The sequence below is a fragment of the Chelonoidis abingdonii genome, chromosome 20 (genome assembly GCF_003597395.2).
Source record: "Chelonoidis abingdonii isolate Lonesome George chromosome 20, CheloAbing_2.0, whole genome shotgun sequence".
Lineage (NCBI taxonomy): Eukaryota > Metazoa > Chordata > Testudines > Testudinidae > Chelonoidis > Chelonoidis abingdonii.
In genome coordinates this window covers 11,683,220-11,703,310 of record NC_133788.1, presented here as the reverse complement: position 1 = coordinate 11,703,310, position 20,091 = coordinate 11,683,220, and the positions used below count along the sequence as shown (strand labels likewise).

The window sequence follows — 20,091 nt, the reverse complement described above, 5'->3', positions numbered from 1 at the left end:
AAAAAAAAAAAAAAAAAAAGGCAAACAAAAAGCACCCCCGGCACCCAAACCTCCTGTTTCTGCCACATGCTCATTATTCCTGTTATATTGTAGATCTGTTTGGATTTATCTAGTAAGACAGCTGAAGCAATAACTCTAAAGTTTCAGCTGGAGTGCAATGAAAATAATTGATGTGCACATTTCTTTGTGTTCCGTAACAGTGACGGCAGTTACCAGTTTGTTCTAAGAGATAGTTGCAGAGAAATCTGGCAGGCCTGATCTTATATTGCCTTAACACCCAAAACTCTAATGGACTTCAGTGGGAAACAAAGGAGCAAAGAATGCAGAACCCCTTGAGAGGGGATGGAGCTGTCTGAGGATGCTTAATCTCTTTTCTCAAGGGGAAATTCTGAGATTAGTGGGTTTCTCTCCTGAACTCATACTATCTCATTAACTGTCATGGGGGAAGATGAGGGACCTGTATCTGAATGTCTACCTTTCCTTAGTATAGTGTCAGCTTAGTATCTGTGTCTCCATTGAGGGAAACTATTTTCCACTTGCAGGTTGATGAACTACTAGATCTTCCTCACCCTTAACATGCTCTGATCCTATTTGCAATAGGGTACAGTCCTCTTTTTGGCTTCACTGTCATACGTATTCACCACTAGAGGTCACTAGAGAAAAGAAAAACAGATTATTTGTGTATGAGGTGTAGCTGTGGAGGTCCTGGGATATGAGAGGGACAGTGTGGGTGAGGTAATGTCGTGTATTGGACCAACTTCTGTCAGTGAGAGAGACAAGTTTTCGAGCCCCTTGAGCTCTTCTCCAGACTTAAAGCTCGAAAGATTGTGTCTCTTACCAACAGAAGTTTGTCCAATAAAAGATTGTTTTTGTAGCCTTCATTTGTGACAGGACTCAAAACCACTAAAGGGAAAAAATAATTATTTTTGCAACCATTTTTATAGGAGATTAGGCATCAAGGTTTCACTAACTAATAAAATCTTGCAACAGCACAAGGACTGTGCAATGTAAAATAAAAATATGCATAGTCCATTGTCTAGTTTATGAACAAGCAAATGACTACAGCAGTAAACTACAACCACTTCGTAACGTTTTGTGATCACTGCCTTGGTAGTGACCAAAGTCAGAATTTCCAGTATAATTGAGTGTTACAAATAAACAACAGTGAGTTTTTGTTGCCTAACACTTGGCCTTTCTAGGATCTAAGATGGAGTTTTCTGTCTCTACCTCTCATCCTTCCCTTATTTTGTCTGTGGAGCTGGAGTCTTTTATTAATCCCCTCCTCCCTAAACTGGTTTCTTTGTGCAGTCTCTGTGTAGGTTGGCTATCCCAGAAGTGCAACCCCCCCTCCCACATACAATCTAGGGACTCTATCCTGCAACTCTTATACTAGTAGACCCACTTGAGTTCAGGGAGGCTACTTGTAAGAGTAAATACCTCCAAAGCATCCTCAGGGCAGATCTGCACTTAAAATGCTGCAGCGCTTCAGTGAAGACAGTATGGGGGGGCTTCTCCTGTCAGCATATTTAATCCACCTCTGTGAGAGGCGGTAGCTATGTTGACAGGATAAGCTCTCTCATCGCCCTAGCACTGTCTAGGTCGGTATAACCTGCATTGCTCAGGGATGTGGATTTTTCATACCCTGTCGTGATATCAGTAGTTATACTAATGTAAGTTTATAGTTGTAGACCTGGCCTCAGTGAGGACGGGGGGAAGACTTTTGTATTTCCTCTAGCTCTGTGTTGGCTGTGTGTGTTAGTGTCTGAAAGTTGCATTTCATTCGCCTCTTAAAAATTGCTTGTCAAGGATAGGTTTCTTAACTACAGCCATATCCTGCTATCAATTTTACTGTAAAACTCCAATTGACTTCAGTGGAGCTCCATACACAGAACAGTGGCAGGATATGACCATATAAATGCTGCATGCGAGAGGTTAAATAGGTGACTGTCTGTATCATGAGCTATGAGAAGGAATGGCTTTGCCTCCATGATGAATCTCCCGGAGAATATGCAGACTGACTTACTAACGGATTTGTGCAAATGCTTGAATTGTGGAATGATCCCACAGGTGCAGTCTTTTATTGTAATAAAAATAAGCACCAAAGATGTGATATTAACATGCAGAAGAATCTGAAACATGAAACTAATTCTTCATTATCGAGTTGTCTGATTTCCAAGATGAAAGGTGCCATTGTTGGTTAAGTCCCAGGCATCCTTCTTTGTAGAGTTGTCCTCGCTTTAGCTGCTGTGCATTAGTGCAATGAGAGCTTTTGTCTTTCAAATTAAGATTATTTTAAAAACCAATTTACAGAATACTGAGTTGCACATGTTCAGTACTTAAATTCACAGGGCCTAATTCTGATCTCACACTAACTGTACTGAAATCAATGGAATTACATCACTCTGACTTAAAGTGGCATATGAGAGAGCAGAAAGGGGCCTAAAATCTATTTGTAGAATACATTGTTGTTTTTTACAGTGCTGGTGTATAAATATTTCAGGCTTTACTATGTGATGTCAATCTCGTCCTTCCAATATTCCTGTGGCTTTGGGATGTACACTTGCACATTTCCTTTGTGCGTAGGGGGCAGTAAAAGATAATTTTTGAATATTTTTAGGATCTAGCTTTGATCTCTTGTATGGTTGTGTAAGGATTGGTGGCAGAGATTTGAATGCCTGGGATGTCTAGTCATAAATCGTTGTGCCTTGATTTTTATGCAGTGGCAGCATAAGTTAAGTCATGACACCAGGGTCTTAATAATGAATATTTGTTGAGATCTCTGCAGGTAATCTTCATGTAATTTTGCTGAATGAAATTCCATCTCCCATTACATGATTTGCTGGGAAATCTAGACTAGATTTTTGTTTTATGTATTGCCTTTCACACACTGCAAGTTCCTTAGGATTATACAAAATAGGGCATTTGATATAGGCAGCAGACCTTTTCTCTGATAAAAGGAAATCCTTTTTTTTAATGTCAAAGAGCTAACTTGGGTATCTCTCTGCCAAAAGCTAAAATGGAAGCCAAGTCCTCAATAGAATTCAAGAAAGGGATTAGATCTTCATATAGCTCAGTGGTTCTCAATCTTTTTCTTTCTGAAGCCGCTCCAGTGTGCTATAAAAACTCCACGGCCCACCTGTGCCATAGCAACTGGTTTTCTGCATATAAAAGCCAGGGCCAGCCTTAGGGGGTAACAATTGCCCGGGGCCCACATGATAAGGGGCTCCGCAAAGCTAAGTTGCTCAGGCTTCTGCTTTAGCCCCAGGTGGTGGGGCTTAGGTCCCTGGCTTCAGCTCCATGCGCGGGCTTCAACTTTCTGCTCTTGGCTCCAGTGAGTCTAACAGTGGTCCTTCTTGGTGGACCCTGTGAAACCTCCTCGTGGCCCCTCAAGGTGCCCCAGATGCTGCATGAAAGCCACCGAGAAAACACGTACAGTTTTATGAAACAGGATAAAATAAATTTCAAGGCATATTAAAAATCTCCATGCTTCAGGACATAAGGCAACCACCAACTGATGGGTGGTTAGGAATAATTAGTCCAGTTGGGAGGTTACTCCATAAGTGGTGCACCATGGGATTTCTTGCACCTTTCTCTGAAGCATCTGGTACTGGTAACTCAGAGACAGGATACTAGATTAGATGGAATGCGGACTGACCTAGCAAGGTAATTCCCCTGTTTTCTTGCTGTTAGCTATAATTTCAATTTTGTTTGCTTTTCAAACAGAATTTGGTTTGGTTTTATTCCCCCAACCAGCTTTTGTTTAGCAGAGAAGGGTGTTGGCTACTGATAGATTTAACAGCTACTTCTGGTTTTGATTGCTAAAAATGTGGTGCACCTTCTCTGTCCTCTAAAATAAACATATTTCTGGGGAGTTATCAGATAAATGTGAAATTTAATAGATGTATTTTTAGCCTTTAAAGCTATGGTCATTAATCACAGGGATACTGTTTCTTTATACAGTGCGTCTCCCACAGCTGGATGATTGTGACAAACTAGAAATACCAATCTGTCCTACCAAAAGGAATTGCTTTATTAACCTTCATATTTATAAATAATAATAATCACCTAATTTTTTGGGATCTGTTGAGAGATAATCACGCATGCATATTTTTCTTTGTACCATCTTAATATTAATGTTATTGTTTTTCAAAACAACTTTAATGTTGGGTGTAGACACAGTTGTGAAGTTAAAATACAAGGGAGTGGAGAAAAAAGAAAAGGGGTGGTTGGAAATGAGCAATGTGTTCAGGATGGAATTGAAGTGGGGAACTAGGAGTTAAGACTTTAGGATACTATTCCTTTTCTATCGCCGATTCACTGTGCGTCCTTGGGGGGAGTCTTTTGTCTTCTCTTGGCTCATTTTGCCTTCTTGTAAAACAGGGTGGATATTTACTCAACTCCCGTGGGGTTTGTAAACCTCCATGTTCAGACATTTATTTGAGATCCTTTAAAGTTTTATTATTGTGAAAGGCCAAATCTTACTGTCTTCCTGTCATAAATAGATAGCTAAGGGTTAATGTTTCTTTCACCTGTAAAGGGTTAACAAAGGGAACCAAACACCTGACCAGAGGACCAATCAGGAAACTGGATTTTTCAAAGCTCAGGGATGGAATGTTTGGGTCTGTGTCTTTTGTCTGGCTCTCAGCTATGAGAGGGGTCTTTCTATCTTCAAACTTCTAATCTTCAGTTTCAAAGTTGTGAGTACAAAGGTAAAGAAAAACAATAGGCTGTGTTGTTTTTTGTTGTACTTACATGTGTGTAATTTGCCTGATGTTTAAATTGATATCTTTTTGAACAAGGCTGTTGTATTCATATTTTCTTTTAAGACAATAGCCCTGTATTGTCTACCATTATGATGCAGAGATCATGTTCATAAAGTGGTGTTTTCTTTCTTTTACTATATCAACTTTCTTAAGAACCTGTTTGAGTATCTCTGGGTAGACAAGAGAACGAAGGGAAGGGAAAATTGTCTTTGTGTTGCAGATTACGGAGGGCGACATCTGTGTGCAGCCTCAGGGAAGCAAGGAGGGAGGAAGGTATGTGCCTCCTCGCCGTTTTGTAATTCCAGAGTTTAAGTACAGTCATCGTTCCAGGATAAACCCACGGAGGGAAGCTGGGAGGAAAGTAAAGAAGAAGACAGAGGGGGAGGGGGTATTACCTTTTTGTTGAGACTCAGGGGCATCTGAGTCGTGGGGGTTCCCAGGGAAGGTTTTGGGGACCAGAGTGAGACAGGCACTGATTCCTGTCTGGTGGCAGCGATATCAGATCTAAGCTGGTAATTAAGCTTAGAGGGTTCATGCTAGCTTCTCAGTTTATGAACGCTAAGGTTCAAATCTGAGTAGGAAAGCTATGACACTTCCCTTAAACAAAACTCTGAGTGAAGTTGGTGGGAGCTTTCTTTGAGTAAGGAACAACAGGTTTTGGTTCAAAATCTGTGCAAGAAACATGGTGCCAGCAGTTGATATCCAAACTTAACTGAGTGAGCTTAGTGTTCTGAACTGTAAAGCTTCACAACTAACAACCAAGAGCATGTGCACAACTGGAATAGGGTTGCCAGATGTCTGGCTTTCAACTGGAACATCCGGTCTAAAAGGGACCCCTGTGGCTCCGGTCGGCAGTGCTGCCCAGGCTATTAAAAGTCCAGGCAGTGTCGCAGCAGTGGCCCAGGGCTAAGGCAGGCTCCCTGACTGCCCTAGATCCACGTGAATCCCAGAAGCAGCAGCCAGGTCCCTGTGGCCTCATGGCACACGGTGGGCCAGGGAGGCGCTGTGCACTGCCCCTGCCCGAGTACATGCTCCGCAGCTCCCATTGGCTGGCAACTGCAACCAATGGGAGCTGCGGGGCGGCATCTGCAGGTACAAGGGCAGTGCACAAAGCTGCCTGGCCACACCTCTGCCTAGGGGCTGCAGGGACTTGGAGGCTACTTCCTGGGAGCCACAGTAAGTGCCGCTGGGCCTCTGCAGCCCCTCTCTCACTGTCCAAGTGTTTGGCATAGTTCCTAAATGGGAGTGAGCTCTGAAAGTTCGTCTTTCTTGCCAAAGCATGCTCCTTTTCTCTAAAGGTGGGGTTATTCTGAAATATGTTACCCAGCAGGTCCTTTCTTCACTTTAAGATGATGCACAGCTTTGCTTCCATCAGCAAATTGGCTGATTTTTGTTTTGAGCACTCAGAGAGTTGATGGACAGAAATTTCTCTGTCATTTGTGGCAATAGCACCTTGTGCTGTGACTGAGATTGAGATGCTGTTGTGCGAGGTGTTATACATACACATAGCAAGAAAGTATGTCTATCCTGAGTTTAAATACATGAGATGGACAAAGGGTAGGAGAAAGGAAGTAGTATTAACTCAATTTTACAGATGTCAACAGGGCCTAAGCATGCTGTAAGCTGATGTATTAAACTGTACAGGTACCCAGAGGTTATTCCATACCAGTTTACAAAACCATGTCATGGAGTTTGTCTTGGTTCATAGTACAGGTAAGTCTTAGCCAGGGAAACAGTGTTAACCTGCTTCTGCCAATAACCTTTTATAATTGTAACTCTAGGGGTGCTAATCTTGCTCTGATGAGCGCAGTGTAGGCCTGTTGTATACACTTGCAACATGTGTAGGCTAGGAAATGACCTGTGGTTGATCAAGGATACTGATCCATCTCAAGTAGGGTTGAAAATACCTCAGCCTCTAGGCAAGGAGAAATTGCGTTTGACTTGATTTGGGGTGCAGGAGGGGGCTCTGGGCTGGGGTTGAGGGGTTTGGAGTGTGGAAGTGGGCTCTGGGCTAGGGTGGAGAGTCGGGTTGGGGGTGAGTCCGGCTAGAGGTGTGGGCCCTGGGGTGGGGCTGGGTTCGAGTGGTTTGGAGGGCTGGGTCAGAGGGTTGGGACATGGGAGGGGGTCAGGGGTTCAGGCTCTGGGCAGCTCTTACCTCAAGCAGCTCCTGGAAGCAGCAGCATATCTGTCCTTCGCCTCCTACCTGGATGTGCGTCCAGGTGGCTCTGCACACTGCGCCGTCTGCAGACACCACCCCCGCAGCTCCCATTGGCCATGGTTCTCGGCCAATGGGAGCTGCAGAGCCAGTGCTTGGGGCAAGGGCAGTGCGTGGAGCCCCCTGTCTGCCCCTACAGGTAGGAGCCGGAAGGGGGAGATGCTGCTGCTTCCGAGAGCCACGCGGAGCCTGCCTTAGCCCTACTGCGCCGCTGACCAGCTGGTGTTCAGTGATTCAACTGAGATCTTAGTCTGAATTAGAACAGACCTATTACATCATCTGGTCCATATTCTTGCCAGGACAGTGTTGTTACCTGTGGTCTAGGCCCTTTGTTTTTGTTTTGTTTAAAAATTAATGAGAATTTATCAGTGTTTTTTACAATAATTAAAAAATGAGTGAAAAATCAGTGCAAAAAACTAACGTAAGTCTTTCTGGGTAAATATCAGGGTTAATACTGGGGGATGGGAGGACCAAAAGAAAGCAACAAATAGAAAAAAGTAAGAGTATTGGAAATTAGAGAAGTTGAATGCCACAGCTTATTTCATGAACTTTACATTCAGTACGTACAGTGCATGTGTATCTTCCCATTGCCTTATAACACATGGCTTTGCATTGACACTTAGATTAACTTAACATAAACATAATATACTGGATTTTCTTAACATAATCAGTATTTCTGGGTACTTGAATGGTACAAAATTCAGGTCGAAAATCAGTGTATTTTTCTAAGACTTTATCCCTTCTGGTTTTACATGTTGAGACAGTGGGGCTTTCAGCACTTCCCTTGGGAGGCTGATAATCCTGCCTAAATTTTCCCTTTGATTTTTTGTTCATTATTGCTAGTTCTGTTTCCTTAGATAACACTAAGTAACTCTGTCTCCTTGGTGTTTGCGCCCTTCAAATATTTGTAGACTATCCTTCATTAAAAAGGTTGGATCTATTTGACTAGAAAACGAGTCTTCCATAAGCCAGGCCAACTTCTGAAGGTCCTTAGCATGTTGCTCCTGGAAGAATAAGTAATGATCTGGACCATCTGTGAAACAGAATTTTATCTTTTGAACATTATGGGTGGCAGCTGCCATGCTGGAGTAGAGAATTCTATAGTGAGTTATGTCAACAGATTTTCTTCAGCTGTGACCCACTGAGAAGGAGAGACACATTTAATGGGAGGTTAAAAAGACTTAAATTAACTGTATGCCTAGTTTAAATTGAAATGGCTAATTTTAGCCACAGAATGTGTTTTGAATATCTTGAATTCTACGTAGCGAAGCCAAAAATGCAGCTGAGGAGTTTTGACAGTTTCAACTATAACCATCTGTGGAGGTGTTCTTCTCCATGTCTGAAGATATCGGCAGGACCTCCAAATAAACACATGCTGCTGAAAAGAATTTATGTTTTATGTGTGCTTTCCAGGCATATTTGTAAGAAATACATATAAAGAAGCATTTGAAACATTTGAGCTGTGAATTTGCAGATAATGAATGTTGCACTGCTTTTTGTTCCTGTCCTAACCAGGAATACAGAACCTTTTCTTCTAAATTGGTCAACTGATCCCCTGTTCTGCCTTTTGTAATGGCTAATACTTGGTCGTTCAGAGGAAGGTGGATTTCTCTGGCTTGTTCCATAAAGTGTCTAGCTGATTGTGTTGTGCTGTACATATAGAAATAAAGAGAAATACATTTCTTCCTGCCCCAAGATTGAGGTCAGTTTGTGCCCGCAAGCATGAGGTGTAATTGTCCTTATTTAGCTTCCAATGAAGTATAGTAGCAAAACTCCTGCAGGCTTCAGGATTTGGGCCGTAAGTAGCAAAAATCTGAGTCCCGAAGTTTTCATTGTCCATGGACTTTTGCTGCCTATGAACATAGAACAGAAGGATGGGTGTTTGGCTTGTTTTATTGGCAACCACATTATTTCAAGGGCAAAGAAAAGCTGGCTGTAGCCACTACTTGCTTGATTTGTTACAGAAAGACAATAAACTTGCCTTAGATTTACTTCAGTGCTTCTTGCTAAATCACCCTTGAGAAGTTTGCTCTCTGTGCTAAGTTGTTTATTTGTGTTCTTTTCTTTCAAATCCTGAATAACAAACATAAAAGGTTTGATACTTTTGTTAGTCTCTAAGGTGCCACAAGTACTCCTGTTTTTTTTATGGATTCACAGTGTTGATGTACTCTTTTTTTTTAGCCCTCTTTTAATTTTATACTGATTTGTGTTATTTCTTTATTCATGTCAAACTAGACTTGGGGATTAGCCATATTTGTAGCATTGTATCTCTGGAGAGCCCAATACTCTTGTTATACTGTGGCTGATAATGGTGGCTCTAATTTTAGTTGGGTTCTGTGATGAGATTTAATAGCTGATTTCTAAACAATGCAGTTGGTTGGGCTTGCATCGACAGTCCTGAACTGATGCAGCATCACAGCATGAAAGGGCAAGTTATGGTTCTGGAGTGGGTGATGCTCCAGATAGATACAAAAGAGAGGTCAGAAGCAGTGGCCAGGAAAGGTCCTATAGTACTTAGTGTGTGGCAAATTGCCGGTACTGTTCTCTGGGTCTCGCGCTTTCTCTTCTCTGGGGTAGGTTCAGGGCGATATTGCTTGCCTCTGAACCAGTTCTTAATCACTCCCCTAGTGTCCTTGGAGGAGGGGAGTGGAGAGGGAGGGACCTGGGCCCGCCCTCTACTCCAGGTCCCAACCCAGGGGCCCTGGGGTTGTGGTGAACCACTTGACTAGCGGTTTCTTCCCCTGGGTTACTTCCCTCTCATACCCGTCAGCTTGTGAAGGGCTTCTCGCCTCTCTTCTATACAAGCCTGGTGCCCCTTACCTAGGGTTTCTGTTGGGCTTCCCAATCCACCGCAGCACTCCTCCAAACCTTCTATTTCTCTCTGGACAAACTCTTCTCTTCTGCAATCTGCACTCTGCTCCAATCCAACCTTTCTCCTTCAACTACCACCCCCTGTCTGACTGAAGCAGGGGTTTATATCCCATGACTGGAGTCAGGTGCTCTAACTGGAGTCAGGTGCTCTAATTGGCCACAGCTGTTCTAGTTAATCTAAAGCAAACCTTCCTCCCTTGGCAGGGAATAAGGCCCCCTGCTAACACTCTTATGCTGCCCTCTGGCCATGCTGTATCACAAGTGTAAGAGTAGGGGAGACGTTCCATGTCTCCAAGTCAGTAAATTGTCTTGCCTATCTAAAACCCTTCAGTGTTTTAAAATGGTTATGGGGCATTCTTCACTGACGTGTGCTAAATAACTGTGCAGTGCTGAGCACTATTGGAACAACTTTTTAGCCAAGAGGTGGCTGTAGTTTACTGGCAGGGAGAAGTGATCCCTGCAGATACGGATCAGTTGTAGAGCACTTGGAGATGAAAGTCACTATGGCTGGGGATTTTCAAAGGAATTTATGGGAATTAGGTTCCCAAATCCCATTGACTTTCTATGGGATTTAGATGCCAAACTCCATTAGACTCCTTTGTAAATCCAGGTAGTTAAGTGTTTGGGGCAGCATAACGAAGAGGTGGAGTGGAATAATGGATGAACAGCTTTTAATAAATGAATTACATGAGAGCCAGGTTCATCTTGGTGTGCCAGAATTGTTATCAGGTTTAATAGCTGTGATTTGAGGTTGCTAGGAATATTCCTACGTCTAAATATTGCATATTCAGCTAAATGATGGTAATTAATTCTCTTTTAACAGAAAGAATGTGAACTTGAGGAAGAAGCTGGCAAGACAGGTCCATCTCAGCAGAGCAGTGGGAAAAATGAGGAGAGTGAAAGGAGGGAGATGATCACTCCAGGTCTTAGAGATGCACTTACAAAACAAGGTGAGGGTCCATAAAGATGGTGTGCAGACCAGATTCTGGATCAGGCTTCAAAAAATTTCTATGTATAGATTTTTATCAGAAAGGATGCAATGTAAGGATTGCAAAGAAAGGATTGAACTATTCTATGCCTTTTGTTTATGGTGGGTTTCATGATGCCTGCGTAATAGAGATGGGACAGTCTTTTTGTAGGTGTCACCCTCCTGCTGCAAAGTTAGGACATTAGTGAGATTGCTGAAACCAAGCAGTCGACACCTAAAACCCTTAATTGGGCACAGCAGCTCTTGCAGTCATAAACAGTAGTGTCGGAACAGGAATTTTGGAGTCTAGAGGGCACCAATCTTCTTCATGAGCCAGTTTGTTGTTGTTTTGGGGAGAAAACACCCTGGTGCATATCCAGCTCCCAAAAGAGAGGGCTTTTGAAGGGCATTTGAAAATTGGCCTCACTTCTAATATTTTAGTCCAGTACTTTCTTCTCAATTTCATACTGATTTCGGTGCTGAAATTAATTTCCCAAAGATAAATTCATTCAAATGAATCTGAATGGTCCACTGGGGGAAAATTAGATAATGATTTCTCTCAAGAACCATACAGAACGATGTTAATGGACTTAAGACCATTATTTTAAAAACCCATGTATGCAAGAATGCATGAAAAATGCCAGATTTACAGTCCTGCAGACCAAAAATCTCAATCCCCAGAACAGGTACAGCTTGGGCAAAGGTAGCACAATGCTCTGCAATGTAGCTCAAGGGTGTATGAGAGAGTAGTTTGGTCTTCAGCTCTAAAGATGAGAGGGGAGTTCAGTTTTCATGCTCATTCATGCATTAGATCCTCTCCTGAAGCTTCTGAAAAAGGGTATCTGTTGTGATACGGATGACTAACTTAATAGCTGGACTGAGATAGGCCACAGCTATTTGAAACAAGTTCATTTTCTGTAACATTTTCAGTCACTGACAACTTGATCTAGCTTCTTTAACCTGGTCACCTGAAGGTGACCCAACTCCCTGTCCCAGCCATCCAGTCTTGTGCGCATGCTTTTTTGAAAAATTAAACTTAGAAGAGATGAAAAAGAAATGTGAAATGCATAAAACTCAGAGATAGAATAAAAGAATCTAGCAAAGGCCTTGTAAGAAATAAAGTGCTGCAAAACTTGGCCACTAACCTGTAGTGCCTCCATGTAGGTACCTATCTTGCTACTTGCTGACACCTTTGGAAGCCTGAAGTGTTTCCCACACATCCAGGCTGCTTAAGTCTTTTTTGCCTTTGTCGCCGAAGGTGATAATTTCGGTGAGAAATGCAGTGTAAACTGTTGCAAAGTAGTTGAATATGTGGTCCATTTTTGAGCGCTTCCCCTGTATAACTTTAAGGTCAAATCCTGTCCTAGCTTGTTGTTTTAGGAGCAGGGATGCTAGTAGATGCGTAGAGTGGAGAGGGAATGTGAGAAGGGATGGATGGTGTGCACAGCAGTAGCATCTATTGGAGATAGTAGCACACGCAGTAGCTTCCTGGGAGTTTGGGTCCTGGCTGTTTCCTGGGTTGGAAGATTGACCCTGATCTGCTAGGCAGCATGGTAGCTGGTTCCCTGCTAAGTGATCTGTTGAGTCCTAAGGAGGAATCTTGTTCTGCTACCACGTGGACATGAGGGTAGAGGATTTTACTGTCTTTCTGTTGGTGAAACACTTTGATAGGAAGTGATTATAAATGCTGCTTAACACCCTGGCCCTTTGACATGCCAGGAGCCATCAACTGCCATGGGAGCTGAGAATGGTCAGCATCTTGTGGGATTGGGCCCTATGTTTGCATTGCAGTGCCCTGCCGAATTGTGAGGCTGCATTATGTCTTCAGGAAGAGTGAAGCAATGTGACGGCTGTGATTCAGGCAGCTTCACTTTTCCAGTTGCCTTTAATTGCCTTTGGTTTTGTGGCTCTGACAAGATATCTATTTATTTATTTCGTGTTACGTAAAAAAAGCATTGTTAGATGATCAAAGTTGCACACACAGCCCACTTTTCTACAAATCAAGTTTTAAACACCAGGGCAGATCTACCTGGGAAATTCCATCATTTGCGACCTTCAGGAAAAATTGGAAGAATTCACTTTCCTGTTGGCAGGTTGCATTTTTTTTAAGTACATGTCATTTATATTTTCCTATGACTGGCTTTCTGGAACATGCCAGCAATCACAGCTGGATGAATAAACTTGTGTTCTCCAAAGAGTTAATTTTAGCATGCCCATTTCTGTTAAATTAAAACCTCTCCGTCCAACACTTTCCCACTGTGCACTGAGTGCACTATATTCACAAAAACTAGTATCAGAGCAGTCTGCTCCCTATAGGGGTTTAATTTGCTTTCTTTCTGTTTTCACTTGTCAAAACAAACATTCTTCTGGAGATCAGACTATATAGACATATTTACATGGTGGTTTAAAAAAAAATGCAGAAGATTCAAAAGATCATATAATTTATTTAGCAGTTACTGATTGCTATGCCAGGAGCCATCAACTGCCATGGGAGCTGAGGACGGTCAGCATCTTGTGGGATTGGGCCCTATGTTTGCATTACACTTCACTTGACTTTCGTTTCAGTGTTATCCTTGAGGGCATAATTAGCTCAAAAGAGGTAAAAATCAGTGCTAGTGATTCAGAATGAAGCTGCTCCTTTAAAATTTAGTTGCAGAATACGAATGTGCCTTTGTCTTTGTAGACAATCTTAACAGTCATTCATTTATTTTTATTCACCTTCAGATAAATTTATCTTGCTTGGTCTAAGTGACTTGAATATTGATTGAACAATTGGGCTTTATTTTAGCACCAGTTTAACACCATGGATTTTCCACCAGTTAAATGTACTATTACACTAGTTTGCCCAGCCCTGCTGTACAGCCTTTTTGGCCCAAGGGCCACATCTGGGTATGGAAATTGTATGGCGGGTCATGAATGCTCATGAAATTGGGAGTGGGAGGGGGTGCGGGCTCTGGGGTAGGGCTAGAAATGAGGAATTCAGGGTGCGGTTGGGGGTGCAGGGGGGAGGTGAGGACTTCAGCTGGGGATGTGAGCTCTGGGGTGGGGCTGGGGGTAGAGAAGGGTGCTCTGGGCTGGGACCAAGGAGATGGGAGGGGGATCAGGGCTGGGGCACGGGGTTGGGGCATAGAAAGGGGATCAGGGTGCAGGCTCCAAGTGGCGCTTACCTCAAGCAGCTCCCACTGGCTGTGGGAGCTGTGAGGGTGGTGCTTGGGGTGGGGACAGCACATGTGGGAGCCGGAGAGGGGACATGGTGCTGCTTCTGGGAGCCGTTCAGAGCCATCGTATGTGCAGAGTGGGGCAAGCCCCGACCCCGCTCCTTGGCTGGAGTGCCAGAGAAGGCCAAGTCCCCAACCCCACTCATCCACAGGAGCTCAAGGGCTGGGTTAAAACGTCTGAAGGGCTGGATACAGCCCCCGAGCCATAGTTTGCCCATCCCTGTTGTACAGGATAGTAGGAGCTTGTAGCTGTATATTTACTGATTAGCTTAATAAGGGCATTCTTCAATAGTTTCCTTTTATAAAAAGCTGTAGTCAATTTTGTACAGTCAGGAAATTTTAGTTCCCTCTCCCTCTTCAGTGTTAAATCTTGCATAAAGTTCATAGGGAGGGCAAGCTGTTCAGTATTTTCAAATAACAAATATAACTTGAGAGACAGAGTCTTAGCAATGAGTCTATTTCAAGTATTTGACTGTGGGTGTTATGTTTACAGTGATACTACTTTGCAGTGTTAATGTTATAGTAGATTTCATCTATTTAGGTAGACCAAAAATGAAATGAAAATAGAAATCAACCACTGATATTATTTTGTTTGCCAGAGCAAACAGTATGTAGCTAGAGCTGAGACATGGCTTATATTCTAATTCCTTTAGTTGCTTACAGTTTTTTCAAAACAGTTCCTTCTTGGCCGAAACTTGGTATGCTTGGTCTTAAGATGAATTTTTGTGTGTAGAAAAGCTTACGTCTAATGACTTCTAAGTGTTGGAGGCTGAATTCAGATGAGGAGGTAAACTTAAGTGTGGCTTTAGCTTTAGAGGCACCCTTAAATTATGGTTATGATCAGAAGAGAGTGACTGTTAAAGTAAATCCATTCTGAATCAACATATCTATTTCTTTTGTGTAATCCAGGTCGGGTCTGCTTATTTTACTAGTGCAAAAAATGTGGTAAACTTTTTACACTATCCTGCTAGCTCTACAAAATCAGCTGTGGCATAGGAAGCTGTATTCTGTTCTGGTTAATGAATCATTCATGGGATTTGAACTTGTTTATGATTTGCAGAATACTTCTTATCAGTGATAGACAAGTCAGAATGAACCCATCTTGACATGCAGATCCCAGAGTAAGGGCTGGGAATTAGAAAAATCATCATTTGTCTAGGAAGAAGACTTGTCTCCAAGTGATTTTTGTATCTATAAACATGATCCCCCACAGTGCCAATTTTGAAGTCCATATTGAGGACTATAGCTACAGTCTTACGATGCTTAAGAAGAGCACAGTAAAAAGAACCTTAAACAAGAGGGAATATAAATGCAAAAAATATAATAAGGCTGAGAACCCAAGCAGTGGGGGAACTCCACATAAGACTTTTTCAATGTCTCTATTAACATGGGGTATGTCTACATGGCAGGATCAAATACTGTCTAGACCATCCCTGATAGACATTTATCTAACCTACTCTTAAATATCTCCAGAGATGGAGATTCCACGACCTCCCTAGGCAATTTATTCCAGTGTTTAACTACCCTGACAGTTAGGAACTTTTTCCTAATGTCCAACCTAAATCTCCCTTGCTTCAGTTTAAGCCCATTGCTTCTTTTTCTATCATTTGAGTCTAAGGTGAACAAGTTTTCTCCCTCCTCCTGATGACACCCTTTTTAGATACCTGAAAACTGCTATCATGTCCCCTCTCAGTCTTCTCTTTTCCAGACTAAATAAACCCAATTCTTTCAGCCTTCCTTCGTAGCTCATGTTCTCAAGACCTTTAATCATTCTTGTTGCTCTTCTCTGGACCCTCTCCAATTTCTCCACATCTTTCTTGAAATGCGGTGCCCAGAACTGGACACAATACTCCAGTTGAGGCCTAACCAGCGCAGAGTAGAGCGGAAGAATGACTTCTTGTGTCTTGTTTACAACACACCTGTTAATGCAGCCCAGAATCACCTTTGCTTTTTTTGCAACAGTATCACACTGTTGACTCATATTTAGCTTGTGGTCCACTATGACCCCGAGATCTCTTTCTGCCATACTCCTTCCTAGACGGTCTCTTCCCATTTTGTATGTGTACTAATTTAATTCCAGTAGTTTCCTTTCAGCCTTTGTAAGTTTTGTTGTCTCTCTCCCCCCGCCTCCCCGGTTTCTCTGCAAAGTAATCTTTGTCAAGTACCCCTGTTGTGTGATAGCTCAAGCAAAGAAATTGCATTATGGTCTTCACGATAATCCTTAATGTTGGAGGTGAATTACTACTGTATTAGTGACCTTATTATGTTGCAACCCTTTTACACTCCACTTCTGCATTGTGGGAGCAAATGGGAAACTTTATTCCTGTGAACATTCTCCTGATGAGTGTCAGGTTTAACAGGTAGCAGTCACTTCAAACCAGAGTGTTTATTTAAGGAGACTCCTTAATAGAACCACACAAATATATTGGATGTTTATTATCCTGTTCACAGCAGCTCTCTGAATTTGTCTGATTTTTCAAGTTCAGTGTTGCATCGAATTTGCTATCACCAGAGCTTGCAATGACTTCTTCCTTATTGGGGAGTGTGGCTAATTTTTTGCTCTTGCACCTCCTGGTGATTTCAATTGCTTATTTAGCTCAGTCTGTCATGGTTAAATCCTTAATTTCACAGCCCTACATCTTTCAGTGTTTTGGCAATGACCTTCCATTGTGATGTTCCCTATGTTTCTGTGCTACTTAGGGCTGGTCTGCACTAGATAGTTGTATAACTATATTGATTAGTGGTGTTAATTTGTACTGATGCAGTTAACAGTACAACTTCTACTGTGCGTGCAGTTATACTGATACAAAGGTACCTCATACTAGTGTATAGCTCACTTCACTTACTGAACTATATTAAGGGTTATGTCTACAGTACGAAATTAGGTCAATTTAATAGAAGATGGTTTTTTTTTTTTAGAAATCAATTTGATTCAGTCAATTGTGTGTGACCCCACTAAGCACATTAAGTCGGCGGTGTGCGTCCACAGTACCGAGGCTAGCGTCGACTTTTGGAGCATTGCATTGTGGTAGCTATCCCACAGTTCCTGCAGCCTCCACTGCTCATTGGAATTCTGGGTTGAGCTCCCAATGCCTGATGGGGCAAAAACATTGTCGCAGGTGATTCTGGGTACATGTTGTCAGGCCCCCCTTCCTCCGTGAAAGCAATGGCAAAAAATCATTGATCACCTTTTTTCCTGTGTTACCTGTGCAGACGACATACCACGGCAAGCATGGAGTCCGCTCAACTCACTGTCACCGTATGTCTCCTGGGTGCTCCTGGCAGACGCGGTGCTGCAGTGCTATACAGCAGCATCCCCTTGCCTTGCCTTGCGGATGGCAGACGTTGTAATACGACCGCTAGCTGTTGTCCCGTGGGTGCTCCTGGCTGACCTTGGTTAGGTTAGTTGGGGGCGCCTGGATGAAAATGGGAATGACTTCAGGTCATTCTCTTCTTTAAGTTTCGTCTAATGGAGATTCAGTCAGGCTGCTTTAGGCTGAGCAAATGCATGATGGTGGTGGAATGTGCCTTTGGATGTTTAAAAGCTTGTTGGTGCGGTTTACTGATTTGGTTAGACCTCAGCAAAACCAATATTCCCATTGTTATTATTGCTTGCTGTGTGCTCCACAATACCTGTAAGAGTAAGGGGGAGACATTTATGGCAGGGTGGGAGGTTGAGGCAAATCACCTGGCCGCTGATTACACGCAGCCAGACACCAGGGCGGTTTGATGCACAGCACGCCCTGCTGTGCTCTTCTGAGAAGCTTTGAAAACCAGTTTCATGACTGGCCAGGCTACGGTGTGAAAGTTCTATTTTGTTTCTCCTCAATGAAAACCTGCCCCCTTGGTTCACTCTACTTCCCTGTAAGCTGACAGCCTTCCTTTGATCTCCACTTGCAGGGGCAATAAAGTCATTGTTGTTTCAATTTCATGCATTCTTTATTAATTCGTCACATAGATAATCCAGGAGGGGTGAGGGAGGAGCGAAGCACAGGGGTGGGGTAGTTGTAGGGGCACCCCCTAGAATGGCTTGCAGCTCATCATAGAAGTGTCATGTCTGGGGCTCAGACCCGGAGCTGCCGTTTGTCTCTCTGGTTCTTTGGTAGGCTTCACATGGCACTGCTGCGGGTCCCTCTGTCTGGCATTTTTTCAATATTCCAGCATTTTGTCTTTTGGAACGGAGTTTGGATAGCACGGATTCGTCTCCCCATACAGCAATCAAATCCAGAACCTCCCATTCGGTCCATGCTGGAGCTCTTTTGCGATTCTGGGACTCCGTGGTCACAGTGCTGATCAGCTCGCTACGTTGGCCAAACAGGAAATAAAATTCAAAAGTTTGCAGGGCTTTTCCTGTCTACCTGGCCAATGCATCTGAGTTGAGAGTGCTGCCAGAGCAGTCACAATGGAGCAATCTGGGACAGCTCCTGGAGGCCAATACCATCAAATTGCATCCATACTATCCCAAATTCAACAGACGAGGGTCGCTTTCAGCGCTAATCCCCTCGTCGGGGAGGAGTACAGAAATCGATTTTAAGAGCTCTTTAAGTCGACAAAAATGGCTTTGCTGTGTGGACGGAAGTTGGGTTAAATCAATCTAATGCTGCTAAAGTCAACCTAAATTCGTAGTGTAGCCCAGGGCTAAGCTTATACCAGGATAAGCACTCACACTCAGACCAGTATAACTGCATCCATAGTAAGAGAGTTTTGCCTTTTTCATTATACCAGTGTAGTTAAAAACTTCCTAGTGCAGACAAGGCCTGAACATCTGAGTTTTCTGAAGATGCTTTCAGTTCCAATGGATGACATGCTGTTGTAATGGAGAACACACTCTATCAGTGGCAGAGAACATAGAATGTGATCCCTGTATGGATGCCAAACAGTGGTTTTTGGGTTTTTTTTAAATCACTTGATAAAAATGGTGCAGCTTGGGTCAGAGTTGTGGTTAATTTTTTTTACTATGTACACCCTGCCGCTTGACAGCTGTAACGTAGCTTCTGTCTCTTCTTTTAAAAGTCTGACTTTCAGAACAGATCATTACCAAATGTTCTTTTTATCCCCATATTATTGTAGCCAGAGGACTCTCATTTCTCTCAAAAGCTGATTTGCAGGCTATAATTCATGTCTTTTATAACACTTAGGCTTGATTACTGAAATTCACCATTTGGCAATCTCTAGTTTTTTCAGAATTCATCAGCTAGAGAAGGCTCACTTGGTACAAAATCCTACTTTTGAACTCCTTGTGCTTTCAGTAAATTATTTTTTTTGTTGATTTCATTATGATCCTGCTTAGGATGTTAAAGGTATTTCATGGGCTTGACTTACATGAATTGTCATTAAAGATGTGTTGATGAGTATTTCTTCTGAGCCGTGGTATGACCATAAATCCATCTAGTTGTGATTAGAGAGTGTGCTGTGTGGAAAGCATTTTTTTATTTGGAGTATATTGAAGCTAAACTTTCTGCTTAAGCCTGTATCTCATTACAAGTGATTTGGGAAGATGTGAAACTTGAAATTTCTTTGCTGACACCTTGAAACTACTAGCAAAGTCAGTTGAATATGTTCAGAATGTCCTTGGGAATATCTATGCACAGGCTTGCCCTGAGTGCTTTTAGATGGGACCAATAGCTGGATTTAATTGAGACGGCCATTGTAAGCGTAGCAAATAGGAAAGAAGATCAATAGAGTTGCCACAGAATCAAAAAAGTATAACAGTGAAGGTGACCTGGCACAGCTGATGAAAAGGTGTCCTGGCCTGGGCACTGAAGAGTTCATTATTTTTGGTCAGGTAGCAGACACATAACATAATGAGAGAGAAGAGCCTCATTTTGATTCTGTATCCTTTCCACCCACAAAAGATGCTACCGTATCCTGTATAGCAGGGGTTCTCAGACTTTTGTACTGGGGACCCCTTTCACATACGAAGCCTCTGAGTGCAATCCCCCCTTATACACTTTTTAATATATTTAACACCATTATAAATGCTGGAGGCAAAGTGGGGTTTGGGGTGGAGCCTGACAGCTCGTGACCCCCCCCCCATGTAACAACCTCACGACCCCC

General features: G+C 42.8%; 1 protein-coding gene across 4 annotated transcripts in view; it reads left to right on the top strand.

Annotated features, from left to right (window-relative positions):
• Positions 1 to 20,091, top strand: part of LOC116821319 (S-adenosyl-L-methionine-dependent tRNA 4-demethylwyosine synthase TYW1-like) — a 119,378-nt gene that overhangs the window by 11,418 nt on the left and 87,869 nt on the right. For all 4 annotated transcript variants that reach the window (XM_075073939.1, XM_032774399.2, XM_032774400.2 and 1 more), the window contains one exon: positions 10,673 to 10,799. In XM_075073939.1, the coding sequence (XP_074930040.1) occupies positions 10,673 to 10,799 (127 nt within the window). The remainder of the gene's footprint in view (positions 1 to 10,672; positions 10,800 to 20,091) is intronic.